The 16,429-nt window shown below is 45.7% G+C and overlaps 1 protein-coding gene across 1 annotated transcript; it reads right to left on the bottom strand.

The window, feature by feature from the left end:
• Positions 1–119: 119 nt before the first annotated feature.
• Positions 120–15,377, bottom strand: setd1a (SET domain containing 1A, histone lysine methyltransferase). Its single transcript, XM_079366018.1, is given in 22 exon segments — positions 120–1,123; positions 1,264–1,401; positions 1,685–1,804; positions 2,019–2,129; positions 3,919–4,100; positions 4,230–4,578; positions 5,266–6,572; positions 6,691–6,734; positions 6,872–7,064; positions 7,164–7,203; positions 7,427–7,569; positions 7,671–7,755; positions 8,049–8,216; positions 8,466–9,452; positions 10,616–11,431; positions 11,433–12,312; positions 12,950–13,206; positions 13,439–13,581; positions 14,404–14,674; positions 14,775–14,873; positions 14,969–15,113; positions 15,195–15,377. Coding segments are annotated over 22 exon segments (6,678 nt in total). The 5' UTR covers positions 15,221–15,377; the 3' UTR covers positions 120–949.
• Positions 15,378–16,429: the final 1,052 nt, after the last annotated feature.

Raw genomic sequence — 16,429 nt, 5'->3', positions numbered from 1 at the left:
GGTAAAAAAAAAGAAAAAAAAAAAGTAAAAAGTTCAGAAGGCTTTACTCTCAGTTAGACAGAAGGTTGTGGCAAAACAGGAGCACAGTGAAGGGAAAATAAGTTTTATAGGGCTGGTGATTCACAAGCCACTGAAGGCAGTGGGTGGGTTCAGTGAGGTTCATTTCACTGTTAGATACTTACAGCTAAAGCAACTAAATACTATTCATAAACAGCAATAGTAATATTAATATATAATACTATGAAATGAATGATAAAAAAAAAAAACGCTCAAAAACAATCTTCACACTTGGACATCTTGCATAACTGAAGACCAAATTGAAGTTTTTTTTTTTGTCTTAAAAGTCCGCCCTCAATGAGCGATTTTAAAAACCCTGAATTTGTCTGATATTCCTGTGCGTCAGTGTGCGGATCTGTGTGGGTAAAGGAGGGGATACAGGGGGAGGGGGGCATTGACATTGTGGATAACGTGAGCTGACATATGGACTAGAAGAGAAGAAAAGAAAAGAAAAGAAAAGAAAAGAAAAGAAAAGAAAAGAAACAAACAAACTGTGTGGTATTTTCTAGTCTAATTTATCGGTCTTCATTGTGTTCCTGCAGGCGGATATTGGCAGAGACCGAGAGAGACCTTTCATGCCTGGCTGCATGGAAAAACGTGGTTAGTGTTTGTCCGCTCCAGTCTAACAATACTGCCACAGAGAAGCTGATGGTGGGACAAAGGCCCTCCTCATAACTTTGACGCATCTAGGTAACACGAAGCCCTCAAACACGGCTTGGGAAAACTGCCAAGAGAATGACAAATGTGCAAGAAAAGTGCAACTGTATGTGTGTGTCTTGGTTTCCTGGTTATTGTGAGGACAACAGTGAGGCCGTCTAGAGGAGCGGAAGGGGGTATCAGAGGGTGCTAAACTATAAGGAAGGTGAACCAGTGGGGTCTGGCAAGGGAGTCGCTAGTTCAATGTCCCACGGCAGTTCTCTGTTCCACACAGACAAGGGATCTTGTTGTCCTCTAGGGGGAATTTGTAATCGTAGGTGATCTCTTCATTGACAGCGATGGCTTGCTTGGAGTATATCACAATCTTTTTCTGGGACTCTATGGTGATAACCTTGGCGTAGCAGTTTGGCTGGAGGGAGAGAGAAACAAGAGACAGATGAGAAGCAGCTCCAGAGATCAGTTACCATCAAATTAGCCGTGGGCCGTAGCCTGTTAGCTATGATCCTAAAACATGACAGGTAAGTGTTGACGGAGGATGTTGAGACTCACAGTGCAGCAGTGGTTGATGAATCGGGCCAGGTTACCACACTTGGTGGCGTCTATAATCGTGTCATGGTCCACTCTGAACAAGTAGCTGCTCCCGATGCCCTGCTGAGCGTACCGCTTCTCTCGATTGTCTGCCACCATCTGGAAACAACCAAACATCGTCTCAGTGATCATATGTTGACACTAAACCAACCAACTTATAGAACACATACTTATAGACCAAAATAAACAGTGTGTTTAATTTGGAGTTATATACACACTGTCTGGAATATGTAGTAGTTGGAAATGTACAAGGACTTTATAAAATGATTGTACAAATAGCCCTAATTCACAGTTACATTAAGTCCCTATACTGACTGCATAGAGCGTCTGCAATGTTTGCATCACTGGTTCAACACAAAACAACAGTGACTGTGGGTCTTACCTGTCTGATGTTTTGACCCACATACTCAATGACCATTTCATCAGCAGCAATGGGCTCCATAGCAAACAGACCCCACTCGTGGATCCTGCTGCGTCCAAAGCGAAGCCTCTTCTTGCGAAACTGCAGTAGAAAAACATTTATTGTAAAATCCTTTAAAAAAAAGAAACTTAGAGTGTACCAGCATAAAGTGCAAGAATACAAATGCCTTGCTTCAGATGAATGGACTTGAAGGTGGTGTAATCGAACGTCATGTCTCGTTTTCTATTTCTACACTTCTGAAAGATTAACATGGGAGATGGCTTTCATGACATCAGAGCGATTGTAGAGGCAGTACCTTGAGCTGGTTTAATTTGAGCAGGTCAGAGTCCATGACAGCCGTCGTGCCGATGACAGTGAGGAGGCGGCGCTGCTCTGAACGTCTCTCTGATAGCACCCGGTTTGCAGCCTGTCAGGGAAAAAAAGACGACAGGAGCTTTACAAAGTTGCGTAACAGGATTGTTATCATATGGCCATGAGATTTGAAGATTTGATGAGACTGAAGCAGAGAAATACTTCATGGGCAACAACCATGTTAGTGTGTGTGTAAGGGTCATTTAGAAACCAAATGACTGAGTGAGCAGATCAGATATGACTTCTTGATATGAGAAACATTCAACCAACAGTTTATAAAGAAAGTATCAAAGACATAAGAGATAATGTGACACTCTGCCTGCTATTCCTGTTCTAACTCACGTCACTTTGTAATCTACAAACTCTTCTTATAATGTATTCTGTTTGTTTTGATCGTCAAAGGCTGTTATACCACATCTTTGTTTTTAATAATGAAACAATAATCACACCTTCCTATTGGTTAAAGGTGTATATTTTCCCTATATGCCTTTATTTAGATGGGAAATTTGACAGAGTGGAATAGAGCCAAATGTCTGACTTTAACCTTCATGCACAGGGTGTAACCTCACCGTGAGGCCATCAGCACCCCCTACAGCACTTCATTTTAAGGCAAATAAAAATAACTGTTTATTTGGCAGCGTCCAAATTTAACGAGGAAAAAAGCCCACGTGTGGAACGTTTTGTTTTTAATAGGTAATCTATTGGTACCGCGTGTTCAATCAATAAGGTAAATATTTGTAGAGAAGGCATGTGGATGCAAAGGCTGAAATCACCTCAAATTATGTTTAACAAGTTTCTCAATTGTCTTTAGTCATCCGTTCTTTGAAAAAGCCACATCCTCCTCCTATCTTTCCTACTCTCATATGATCCAAACCCACCAACTGCAGCTCATTTAAGCCAAATGACTCAGGGCAAACTGTACTCAGCAAAAAACCCTGCCTAATAAATCCCTGGGGGGCATTACCAAAAATCATCAGAGCAATCAAAAATAATAACATTCAGCAACCAGTGAACCCCCTGAAGTTTGTTTTCAGAGCCAACACGCAGCTGAACAATAACTCTTTCAACATCATGTTGCCAAAGCACATGTGGAATTATATTCACTTTCACATACTTTTGACACAGCCACAGGATTACATTTTTAAAAGGCAGCTTGAAGGTGCCTTATCAAAGCATATGCAAATATTTGAAGCCTGCATCATTACATTTGATTTGCTTAACATCTGCTTTCCACACCAGACCGCCATGTTAATAAAGTTTCCGAGTACAAAACTCCTAAAGTCATGGCGTATTTTAAGATTTTCCCCTTAAAAAGGGAACACTAGATTCTGTGAAAGATAACGGTGATCCACAAAGCCTCTTCACTGTTCAGCAGATGTAACCACAGGGAGTAGTGAGGTGAACTTTTCAAAAGGCTTGTCAAGAAGAGGAGAACACGGCAAAAACAGAATGACAGTGAGTTGGTTAAACGCGACAGATTGGCCTGTATGTGGTCGAAAGATATCCGGCCGAGTACAAGTCGAGACAGAGACAGATCAGTCATCTAGGTGATGACAAAAAAACAATACAGTGCTCCAACAGCCTAATAATAAGGGGACTGCCTCAACCAGCGACCTCTGGGTAAATTTGCTCGATCCAACTGCAGCTCCAGATCCTGAAAGCGCCGTTACGTTTAGGGCTGTTCTGTTTATTTCTCTGATTATGCACTTCCCAATGAGGACGTTAATTCTATTAAAATATATTTTTGGCGAATTATTCACAGAAACATGTTTTTAAGTGTTAAGATTTCAGTGTGTATGGGGACTGATCTCACAGTCTAAGGATGGAATCAGTGGTGTACTTACCAATGTGTCGACGTTCTCCACCTCCCGGATAACCTGCTCAGGAAGATCCAGGTCCAGATACACATCCTTTTCTTTGCGGCTGATGGCGTAGTAGCCCTCACTCCTGGCACAACCGGTCACATGCTCACGAAGCTGTCCACCGGCATTCTTCTTCTTTCGCCGAGGGTTCGGCAAATTGGTTAGTGCAGCTCAAAGGTCAAGGCAAATAGCAGATAACAAAGCCGTGATGTGAAGACATTACAAATCCGTTAACTTAAAATACAAAGATGTATAATTCTACACAGAAGAAATCAGAATTACTGAAAGGATATTTGTGTGGCCGACCCAGTGGGTGTCATTGAGCCAGTCAGAGCTGTGGTCGTCCTGAAGCAGCTTCTCGTAAGTCCTCTTCAGCAACGTCAAGTCTTCTCCATCCAGACCAGAGTTCCAGATGTCGTAGAGGATGGTCATTTGCTCAAACTCGCTGCGGTTTTCGTACTTTATGTCTAACGGCTCGAGCCTTGGGACAGGCTTCTGCCAGCGCTGGGATGATGTTACCCCAGCCTCCTGCAGAAAGAGGCGCTCGCTCTTTCTCACCTCTTCGACCAGCTCGTCGTCAGTGTCCGAGCTGGACAGCTCCCCGGACTCCAGCTCCTCCACGTCCACATCATCCGCCGAGTCCTACGCACAGGAAAGAGACTTTTACTACCACTGAGCTGTGAATGAACAAACTCTGGAAAAGCAATTAAGCTGCGTTTCATCCCTTCATCATCTTATCTTCGCAATTATTGTGTTAACAGGGACATTAAACCAGCGACAGGTCATCATGCTCAGGTCAAAGCAGGCGTTCCCGACACATTTACAGACAGTCCCTGAAGGCCTCCCTGAGATGCTGCATTGCTCCCTTACGAGTTTCTCGTCTGTGAAATGTCTTTACTGACATCTTGTACACTTGAACACGTTCCAATGGTTTCATCAAAAGCAGACAGAACTTCATGAAAAACGTAAACACACACAGAACTGATGTTACTAAGTTACCATGAGAGAAAGAGAGAGAGAGAGAGTGTCAAAATGTGACGGCGTCTAAATCGCACAAACACGACAGATTTCCTCGTATCGTAGCGAAGTGTGAAATTCTGCTTTGGTGAAAACACTACACTGAACACATTTGACTAAACAACAGTAAAGCACACGTGTTGGTGTTCGCTGAATACATCAGAGGCAGGATTAATTGTCTTGTTTCCTAAGGGGAAAAAAACCCTAATGCAATTACCAATCGCAGCTCAATCCAACTTCGATTGTCATACACATTGTTACCTGTGACACATCCACAAACATTTACAGGAACAAACCAGAACTGACACGCACCTCTAGTTTCCGCTTCTTTTGCTTCTTGCCTGGCTGCTCCTTCTGCTTTTTCGAGTGCTCAACCTCGAGGTTCTCTTTGTCTTTTCTTCTCCTTTTTTTGCTCTTGTCCTTTTCGAGTTCCAAACCTTTGCCCACCCCGATTTTCTTCGTTGAGGGAGAAAGAGCTGCAGCCTGACCTGCATCCTCAGACTCGCACAGCACGCCGATTGCAGGCAAGTATTCTCCTGCATCTCCCCTGGGTGGTAGTGCATCTCCAATGACCTCCTCTGGAGCTTCAAGCACCCCAGAAATAGTGTTGAGGTCTGCTGGGAGCAGGACGGAGGAGTCTGATTTGGAGGAAGTCCTTTTGGTAACAGTTGGTACTGTGAGAACAGGGGGTTTGCAGTAGTTGTGCTCCGTGAGGACGATGACACCCTCTGGGCTCATTAGCAGAGAAACTGACCCTGATGAGAAGAGGTCCTCCTCCATCTTCTGCTCCTCTGCCTCATCAGAAGTCTCCGTCTCCTCCGAGTCCCCGGCGTCAGGAACCATTTTCAGGGCGACATCAGCCAGCACAGACAGGTCTGTGGTTGAAGCCGAGGCCAGCTGTAGGAGGCTCGATGCCCCAAGCTGCTCTCTGAGTCTCAACCTTTGCTCATTTTCATCCTCGTCGTCTTCCTCTCTGAGGGAAGAAACAGAGATGCTGGCCGTCCGAGGCCTGCCTCTGGACCTTTTGTTGGCGGGAGGTGGGAGGGGGGCCTCGTCATAGGCCAGCCTGCACATTGAAGCGTGATCCACGGGCAGGTTCTGCACCGTTCGCCACACCAGAACAGTTGGGACGGGGGATTTGGGGGACTCTTTTCCTGCACCTCTTTTTCCAGGGGATTTGACAGGAGTGGTCTGGGGAGATACCGGTGGTCCCCTTTTGTACTCGCCAGCATCTTGGATTCGTCCGGGCGGGGGCACAATGAGGGCATTGCCTTCCCCGGGTTTGGCGGCAAAGGGGAGGAGTTGGATGCCCTGAGTGGGCCGAGCTGAAGGGGTCGTGGAAGCAGTGATGGGGGAGTCTGGAGTCCTGCTAGAAGAGACAAAGAGAGATTCACCCGCCACCTGCGAGGGAGGTGGAGATAGCGGTGCAGTCGGCAGCTGGGTTTTCCCATCGCTCTCGCCAGTGGAGAATGAGACAGTCTTCCTGCGTTTCTTCAGAGGCGGCACCAGAACAATAGGAGACGAAGGGCGTGGGTATGAGGGCGATGATGGACGCTTGGTAGGAACGGTTGTTGTATCCCCCTTGCTGTCCTTGGTTTCCCCAGCAAAGAAATCCGGTTCTGAACAAAAGGTAAAAAAGAAAGCCTTAAGAGCAGTTGTAGCCAAAATTCACACTAATATTACCGTTACATGTTTTATACTATTAAATGTGGTAGATCATGTAGATTTAAGACTGACCTGCTTTGATCGCAGTCTTTGGAACAGCAGCTGTGTTGTTTTCCCTGAAAGACAAAAAATAAACACAAGCCATAAATGGAAAGGATGAAAAAAATAAATGTACTAACTTTAGTTCTCGATAATTCTCCTTTGGTGTGGTTCAAATAAATCGTAGATGTGATTTCCCGAGTGACGTGCATACCTGTGGTCCTCTTTCTCAGTCATGCTGTCCATGGTTGACTCGTCCATGCTGTCCGGCTCTTCTCTCGCTGCCCTCCCTGGTTCGTCTTCGTCCTCGTCTTCAGTCGACGAGGACGAAGAGGACGCAGAAGACGAAGAGCCCTCGGAAGATGAGGAGAGGCTCTCGTCATCGCTGTCAGCACTAAGTGCATCATCTTAAAAAAAAAAAAACAGGACAGTTATAATACCAACTATCTGTTTTTTTTAATCTTAACTTTAAGAGAAGTGAAGACAGACATTAGACATTAACTCACCATCAGACTCCTTTCCACTCTCTTCTTCTTCATCCTCCTCCTGCACATAAGAAGGTTGTTAAAATACAACAGCTGTGAAATGCTGCCATCTAGCAATCAGTTTGTACAAGAACAAGCTTCGAGTCAATTAAGACGGAGAAATAACAGAATAATAACCGTGCTGTATGATTTACCAACAAAACACTCACGCACCTTCCATTTCCTCTGAGGTCTAAAAGTGTATTTTATTTGTCTTATTGATGTTAATTTTTTTAGAAACATACCTTCTCTGTTGAGGACCCGTCAGACGTTTCTTCACCCTCACTGCCAAGCTCCCAGGGTTTACGACTTCTTGGCTTCTTCTTCCTCCTCTTGTTGTCCCGTTCAGCTCCGCGCCTGTCTGCCTCTGGCATTCTCTCTTCAGTGGCTGGAAACAAGACAAAACATTTTCAGATCAATTACAGCAGGCCTGTTTACTGTAACCCTCTACTCTGAAAAGCTTTTTTTTTTAACACCAGCTCAGCAAACCTTCGTCATCCTCGTCTGGTGGGGTTGAAGGACGTGGCCTTTTCAGGTCTCCCTCCTGAAGCTCTTGAGGTTCTTTCCTTTTCACCTGCATGATTGAACGTGAACCAAAAATGTTTATATCATCAAGGTTTATATAATGGTTCATTATGCTGGAGTCCTGGTAGTATAGTATATATGGAACGGGATTGGAGGGAATGCTTTTAATCACAAAAGAAAAAAAAAAAAACAAGCTTCAAATTGAGAAAGTGGATTGGCGATATTTCTGGGTAAATGTTTAATTCACACTTGACTGTGTGTTTGTAATCATGGGTGCAAATCTAGGTGTTTTTAGTTCACAGGTTGACCTGACAAACATTAACATCCCAGATATGTTTATACCTTAAAGGAAGGCAGTCTAAGGGCTCCTCGCAGAGAAAATCCCTCCACGCCACCGCTCTTTGCCCAATCTACCAACGACGTGAGAGGCTCCCGAGGACGGTTGACCTTCTCCTCCTTTTTCTCATCCTCTCGTAAGGCAGACACCCCCCTAACCATCGTCTGGAAAGGCTAGGGGGAAGACAAAACAGGTACAATTTATAGTTCTTCATCTCTGCCATTTTTTTTGCAACAGCATGGTCAGCAACATGTTGCGACCTAGATTGAGGAAAAGCAAATCAAGCTGCTGCAAGTGGTTATCGTCATAATGTGACTTTGTAGACAGAGATGAGGCAAAATAGCCTACCTTTAAATGAAAAACAAACAAACAAACAAAAAACGACATGATGACAATACTACTGTGTGATTCTTCATCCTTACCTTGGCCTTGGTCTCTTTCCTATCCCACCACTCGTCGAAAGTTGCAAAGGCAACGTTCTCCACCATCTTGCGGTTCAGGTCCCTCTGCATGATGTTCTTCATTTCCTGGATCAGAGTCGCCAGGACCATCTGGACCGTGGTTTCGTGTGGATTTTCAACCAACAGGGGCATCTCCTCCCCGGGAGCCCTGAACTCGCCTCCGTCTCCGGGCAGCATTGCATAGCCAGGCGGGGGCATGTAAGAGGGATAGTGCGGCGGTATGACATGTTGTGGCCACCCGCTATGAGGTGGAGGTATTCCGTGATGTGGAGGTGGTGGTATCTGAGTGCTGTGTGGGTCGACGTAGGTGTAGGGCATGTGGGGTGGCATGTAGCCGTGGTCCTGGTCATAATGAGAGCCCGCCCCACTTCCCTCTTGGTCCATGTAGGGGTGGTGTGTGTGGGGTGGAGGCATAGAATGGAGGTGGTAGGAGCTGTAGTCTGCGGTTGCTGCCTCACCAGGCCCTGGGGTGCCGTTGGAGGACGACATGCGCAGCTGGTGTAGCCGACTTAGCATGTGGGTTTGCATTTGGAAGGACATGGGAGCTCCGCCGCTGTACTGATTCATCATCTCCATGGAGGTGGCGTAGTCGTACATGTGGTGGGGAATGGGAGGGGGATACTCGGGGTGCAGTTCCATGTGCGAAAGGGGAGGGATCCCAGGAGGAGGAGGGGGCTGGAGGGAGTATCCAGGAGGTGGCGGAGGGGGCAAATGTGGAGGATAGGAAGGTATAGCAGGGTGCATGGAAGTGCCAAAGTGCTGTGTTGAGTCAGATATGGATGGGGATGAGGACGAGGGGTCTGTTGTTTGGGATGGCATGGCAGCCTGGGATGAAGAGGGCGAGGAACCTGAGGTGACGGCGGGCGGGTGGGTGTCCACCGTTGTTATGGGGGTCTCCTCCTCCTCATCCGAGATCTCCATGTCTTCACCTGAGGAATGAGGGGAGGACTAAAAAAAAAAAAAAAAAAGTTTATATATCTAGGTTAGGAATCTGCCTGAAAGCACAATTCAGCACACTTGAATACAAAAACAACACATTGAATAATTCATTTGCAGGATTTAGACTATAATTTTGTGTTTTTCTTGGTCGTTAAAGCTCCCATTTTTTAAACTTGTAATGAAACAGACTGAAATGTAGAGCAATGCTTCTATGAAGTAAACAGGAAAATTAGATCATTAACAAAACATAATTTAGTGTTTGTATGTGGGAGTTTAGTTCGTGTGCTTTGGTGCCCCCCTAAGGTCCCTGAGAGAAACTGGACGGTTGTCGAGTGTGCAGCTTTGTGAGAAGCCAAACAACGGAGTCAACTGACAAGGGACAGTAATATAACCGGATTTTATGCAAATATGACTGCAAGCGTCTTCAGCCTGTTGTCTGCAAACTGAATGTTGAGTTTGAGTCTGGTAATTTAACTGTTGCTAAATGGCTACATTGTAGAGGGTCATTTATGAAGCTGGGTGAGATGGGTTCAAAACTTAGAAAGCAAACTTGGCGATCAACAAGGAAAGAGACAACTTGTGTCATTGAATATATACAAACCTGAGACGTAGCATAAGTTAAGTGACTTTCTGCTCCTGGTTTAGCTGCTAACATGCGACAACGACAACATCGATAACAATACAGCCCAACTTCAAGTCGCAATCAGTTCTTCATAATCTCTGCAGGGATGTGTTCTCTGCTTCCAGCTCGGCCACTCTCTCTCTTCCTCTTAGCCTCAGTCACTGTATCAAACGGCACACAGATGCGCTAACTGCCTTCTTTTTATATCTGGAGGATTCTGTGCGATCTAGTGCTGTAAAGCCATGCGTCATTCTCCCTGTTGTTCGTACAGTTTCTACTTATTTACAACCAGATCCCCATAGATAGAGGAATTACATCTTGCCTCAAATAAGCTTCAAGCTGTTAATTTTCCCTTTCTCTGTTATTTCTTCCTTCATCGTGAGCGCCTTCAGTTAGCAGACATTTTTAATGCATTAGCACTTAAATATAATAAAACAGTTTTCATTAAAACATTCTTATGTCTGCTGCTTTTTTGGGGGGAGTTTTTCCCCCATCCAGTGTTGGTACTCAGCTGTAATTTAAGACCCAATAACCTGAACCCGGAAGTTACCTGACTTTGTCCGTTGTAAGGTGGTGTGCGTGCTCCTGTCCTGCTCAGTGTATCAGCAGATCCAGCCTGTTTAGGTTCCTCTTGCAAAGCTCCAGTCCCAGTGAGGCCAACCTGGGACTGGGGCTCCTCTGGAGGGGCAGGGAAGGTTGAAGAGGAGGGTGTTGTGGCTGTAAGTACAGTGGGACTCTTCCTACCTTCTCCACCCTTCCCACGTTTCCTTCCCTTATGGCTGTCTCGGTCTCTTTCCCCTTTTCTCCTGTGGTCCTTCTCCCCATTGTCTCCCACCTCCTTACCACTTGTGTGCTCCCCTGCTGCGTCGCCGACCCCAACTTTTCGCTGTCCTCCATCCCCACGAGCCCCCCTCTGCTTCTCCTCTTTCCTATCTTCCTCGTCTTCTTCATCAGAGGCAAGGAAAGAGAATTTGGCCTTTTGTTCCTTGAGGAGCATTTCGATGCGGGAGTCAAGGCTGCTGCTGTGATAGACGAACGGTAAACTCTCGTTGGTGGAGTCTGGCTCAGGCGAGGAGGAGTCACGTTGGGGGGGAGGTGGAGAGCTCGAGGAGGAGGGAAGCTGTTGGGGGAGGGAAGAAGAGGAAGGGGAGGTGGAGGAGGAAGCGATGGATGGGAGGGGAGGGGAGGAAGGGGGAGGCGGTGGCGTCTTCGGCGGTGCGGGCGGCGTGCTGGGACGGCGTTTGGGCTTTGTCCACTGCTCTTCGTGGGCGGGACTATCCTGGTTGAAGTCTAGCGTTCCGAGTGTCTCAGCTACAGCTGCCGCGATGACGGAGGCTGGCGGGAGTGGTGGAGGCGGCGGTGGGGGGTGGCGGCGGCAGAGCACTGTGGTGTCCAGTGTTGAAGTCTTTTTCAGCACCTACCGAAGGCTGAGCGTTTCTCTCAGCGAGGCCTGCGGCCCCCAGACGAGTGGGAACGTCCAATCCCTGAGGAGGGGCTACGGCGGGCTCTTTGGAAGAGGGGTACAAAGAGTATGACGAGGGGGGAGGAGACATGCTGTTCGAGGAAGAGCGGTAAGAGTTGGAGTTGTATCTGGGGTCAGAGCTGTTGGATAAGTCACTGTCCCGGTCTCGGTCTCTGTCCCGGTCTCGGTCTCTGTCCCGGTCGTGGCTGCTCCTCCTGCGGCTGCTGCTGCCGTGGTGGTTGTGTGAGTGGTGGTGGTTGCGGTGTCTCTGGTGGCTGTGGTCACCTGATCGAGAGCCCTGGCTGTCTCGCCGATACCCCCTCTCGTCCCTGCGATCTGAGTGATGATGGGAGTGATGGGAATGGTACTTTGAGGAAGAGTTTGTGTCTTGCTGGTGGTAAGATGACCTTCTGGAGCCGATCGCCCCGGCCACATAACGGCCCCCTGAGTCTCTGTCGCGGTCCCTGTCCGACATCGGGGGCTGATCGTACTGGCTGGCGAAGGGTGGTGGAGGCATTGAGGAGTGGTGCCCGGCGTGTGGCCCAGGCCCTCCAGCGCCGGGGTACGTGGGGTAGCACGGCGGCTCGTTGGAACGGTATGATGGAGTTGGCGGGTACATAGGGCGGCCTCGATGATACACTGCAGGTTCCTGTGCGTCTTCAGAGTAGCGAGACACTTTGTAGCCTCCCACAGTCGATGAAACTGCAGAAGACGAGGAGGAGGAAGGAAGCATGTCCTGCGGAGGGTATCCGCTTCCCAAAGTGCCAGTGTTGTAGCTGGTATGCCTGCAAAACAAGATCAAGTAGACATGAAATTCTTGTTTTGGGGACCAAAGCGTTATTGATAATGACAATTAAGGCGACTCTGTGAAACAGGTGACTTCTTTTACCCAATAAAAAAACATCCTCTATCAATCAGCAATGAGATAAATGAGCTTGCCCGCATTCAAATTGATGAGACACCACAGACACTATCAGGACATTGGCACCTGCCACATCAAGTATCTGATTGGCTAATGATGGTCAACAGAGCATATACCAGTGTTCAACTGATTCATTGGTGCATCCCTTATTGACATTTACAACATTACAACTACAGACTCCCCCTCTACAATTGATCTCTTTTGTCAACACTGCCGTTTAAAGGCTCAAACAGAAGAAAAAAAAACATCCAAAAATGATTCATGTTATTTTACAGATTCGGTGAAGCTTCCACTAGGTCTTGAATAATAATAAATACCATACCATAAGTGTTGCAAACAGCCTAGGAGAATGCCTCACTGTGTGGACTGAATAGTGATAATTATATGATCACACATATGAGGATAATTAACTGATTAAAGTGCTGAGTGTCTCAGCTTTGACTGAGATGTCTTGATAAAGGTGTCACCACGTTAACGGTAAACTCAACGCAGAAACTGACCTGCCCCCTGTGTAGCTTAAATCTTGTGAGAAAGGAGTCCCCGATCTTGAGCTGTGAGGTGTTCCTCCGCCGCCCTGAGATGAAGCAGAAGAGCCGGGGGTGAAGGGACCAGACATAGAAGAGGGCGGGGTGTCCAGACGCTGTTCACCAAAGCCAGTGTCTGCAGAGCCGGGGGTGACGCCTCCTGATGTGAGAGCCTGAACTCCTGCTGCCAAAACTGCAAGCTCACTTGAGAGCCTTCGCCTGATTTCTGATGACTGAGCAGCAAAAAGGGTATGGATTAGATTTTACGAGTAAACATCTTTTGTTAGACTAAAATATCCTCTGTAGAAATTAAGAAATCACTTTAATATGTATATATGTAATGAGCAAGTCAATAGAATGTAACAAAGTCTGAGAACATCACTTCTAGAAACAACAGTATAACCTTAAAAAAAACACATCAAAGTATCATATAACAACTGAAGTAACAGTCATGCTGTAACATACTGTATCAGGCTGTGGTTGTGGTTGTGGCTGTGTCGGGGTCGGAGGCTGGACCCTGTCTGTCAAAGCCTTCCCTCCTAGGGGAACAGTCTGAGGGGTGTAGGATCCGTTTACGATCAGGTCGTAATACTTCTGCCTTTGTTGGCCTGAGAGTAGAAGAAAAGCAACAGAAAAATAAATACAACTTCTCAGCATCACTAATACATTAAGATGTATACAAGACCAACATTATCAGGTTTTAATTACTCAAACAAGAGCCAGATTGTTTTCTTGCGATTTGACTAGTTTCTAATTTAGGACACCTAAAATTTCAATTTCAGTTCTCATCTATTCTGAGAAACTCGTGGTTTCACATACACAAACTAAATCCTCTCGTGCCACTTTACCGTTTCTTACTATGTGTTTCTATGGAGACAAAGCAGAGGAGCATTCGAGTAAAAAAAAGGTCTTACATTCTCTTTTTATGTTTAAACTTTTGAATTATTCCGGTGTTGTGCCACCTTGATAAGAGAGGCTCTCTAAGCGATGTCAGTCAAGTGACCTGAAGCACATCATTCTGCCACTTTTGCCAGTTATATTCACAGGGCTGGTAATGTAGACTACATTTAACTTTGAACATCATTGATTAACATAATGGTTGATGGTGTCTAAGTAACCTGTGTGTGATGGAAGTATGAGGTCGTTTAGATATGAAGACAAAGACTGGCTAGGATAACAAAAGTTGGATTGTGTGAAAGAAAGATATAACTAGTATAGTAATATATAACTGTATAACTAGTACTGGAGCTTTGTAAACGGAGCCTTCATGATGGGAAGATTTCTAATTTAACAATCAAAATATACATCACATAAAAAAATTAATTCTAATGTCAGTTTTCCCAAATACTGTTCATCCCTCGTCTGAATCATCTCTGTAATAACCAACTCATATTTTAGAATGCCTCAGAGAGGGTGTTTCATTCGCTTACCTTTAATGTCCAGTTGAGCATGAATGATGTTGCCCATGACAGAAGTATTGTGCAGATGCTTCACTGTGTCTTTAGCTCCTCTGGTGCTGGTGAACAGCACTCTGGCCAGGCCCAAGTGCTTCCTTGTCTTTGGGTGAAAAAGGATCTCCATCTCCTCCACCTCCCCAAACTTCGCACACATTTCTGCCAAGAAGGGCTCCTTGATGTTATCATTGAGCCTAGCAAAGGTCACCTCCTTGAGGGGTATGGGACCCACATAGAACTCATCAAGCTGTGAAGGAAAATGACCAAAATAAGAGGAGGATAGTTTGCCTTTCCCTTAAATAAAGCTGCTGCATTGTGTGAATTTAATATTGCACGTCTATTCTCACCTTAAACTTCGGCACTGGCAAAGACATTTCTGTGTACCTGGACCACAGTCTCCGGGGTCTAGGGTCCCGCAGTTCACCCACAGGAGGAAATCCAGAGTCCTGAGAAAAAAAAATGTTCAGGGTGTAAGTTCACATATTACATTTTGGACATGTGCAAAAACATTACAAACTGGAATAGCAGGATATGAACTCACTGGTACACTGAAATGCACTCCATCATATCTGTAGATTTTTTGTGTGACCCGGCGAATAGTTGGGTCCTGGACGAGTTTGTAACTCTTCCACTGCAAACTGACAGCTTTTTGTGAATCTGCCCCTCCTTCTGGATCCATCCTACAACTGAGGGTGAAAGGAAAAAAACAACGATTTAAGTCAGTGCAGTAGCTTATGTTTGTGAACAAAACAACGCGAGAACTTGACCTGAACATGAAGAGTGATGCTTTCATTAATCAGCTGCAACCCCCCCCCCCAAAAAAAAACAAAAAAAACAAACAGAACTATAATAATCTGAAAATGCTGCAGTAATTAATGAAAACAGTGGGTTCATTATAAAGTAACAGAACAGTGAGCTGCGTCACATCTGTAATATAAACATGAACTTTACTTAAATGTGCCTGGTTACAATTATTTCTGATTAGAAAAAATAAATAAAAAACCAATATGATGATAATAATGAGGACATTTAGACGATGCATGCTGTCAAAACAATGACCACCGTTACGTCACTGAGCAGTTAGTTTAGCTAGCAACATGCTAGCAGGCAGCGCCAACAAAATGCACATAAACCTTCTTCCGACATGAAGATGAATTTAGCTTAAAACAGAGGTCGATCACGGTTCAAAACTATTCCGCAGCAGCAATATAGTCAGTAGCAGCTTTTTCTTCAAACGCAAACCGACGATAACATACTTTGCTTTTCTCGCTTTAGCTATGTTAGGTCAATTCAGCCGTTGGCTAACGTTGATGCTAACTAGCAGGAGCAACAACCAAGTTAGAAGGCGATTTTCTGATCTCACGAGCCTCCCGCGCACAAAGATAACACGTTTAATCACTGATAAAGAGTGTTGTGAACTCTTTTAGAGGCTCTGGTTTGCCTTTAGGTTTGTCTAAATTCAGACCCCTACTCCCCCCGCCCTCTTTCAGGACCTACTGCCCGCTCATCCGAGAGGAGCAACCCGCCGCTAGCAGCAGCCAGGCCCGGGAGACGAGCAAGAAAAACAGAGAGAGAAAGGACACCTCCGACTCTCCGTTTGAGCACAACTTACGAGTCAAACCGACACCGCTATCATTCCGGTTGCTAGTCAAGACAACAACACGCTTCTCCGGGAAGTGAAGCCATTGTTTTCGCTTTAAAATCCTGATATTATTGAGGGAGCCGCCATCGCACAACCAACCTGAAAGCCTCGCCTGTTCTCCATCAGTGTGTGTGAATGTGAACGCAGCCTCCGATTCCTGACCAGCACTTTCGCCAAACCCCCTGATACTGAAGATATAATTGGAAAGGAAACGCCACTTAGTTCAAATCCACCTATGTGAACACAATTAATTAAAAAAAAAGAACTTCTTTATTGAAGGAAAAAAGCTACCACATATTTATTAATGTGAATATTATAGAGCTGAATAATCACGTTTGAATCTGCTCACACGAACCGAAG

Source organism: Symphodus melops, assembly GCF_947650265.1.
Source record: "Symphodus melops genome assembly, chromosome: 17".
NCBI lineage: Eukaryota > Metazoa > Chordata > Actinopteri > Labriformes > Labridae > Symphodus > Symphodus melops.
This window is presented reverse-complemented; position numbering and strand designations above follow the sequence as displayed.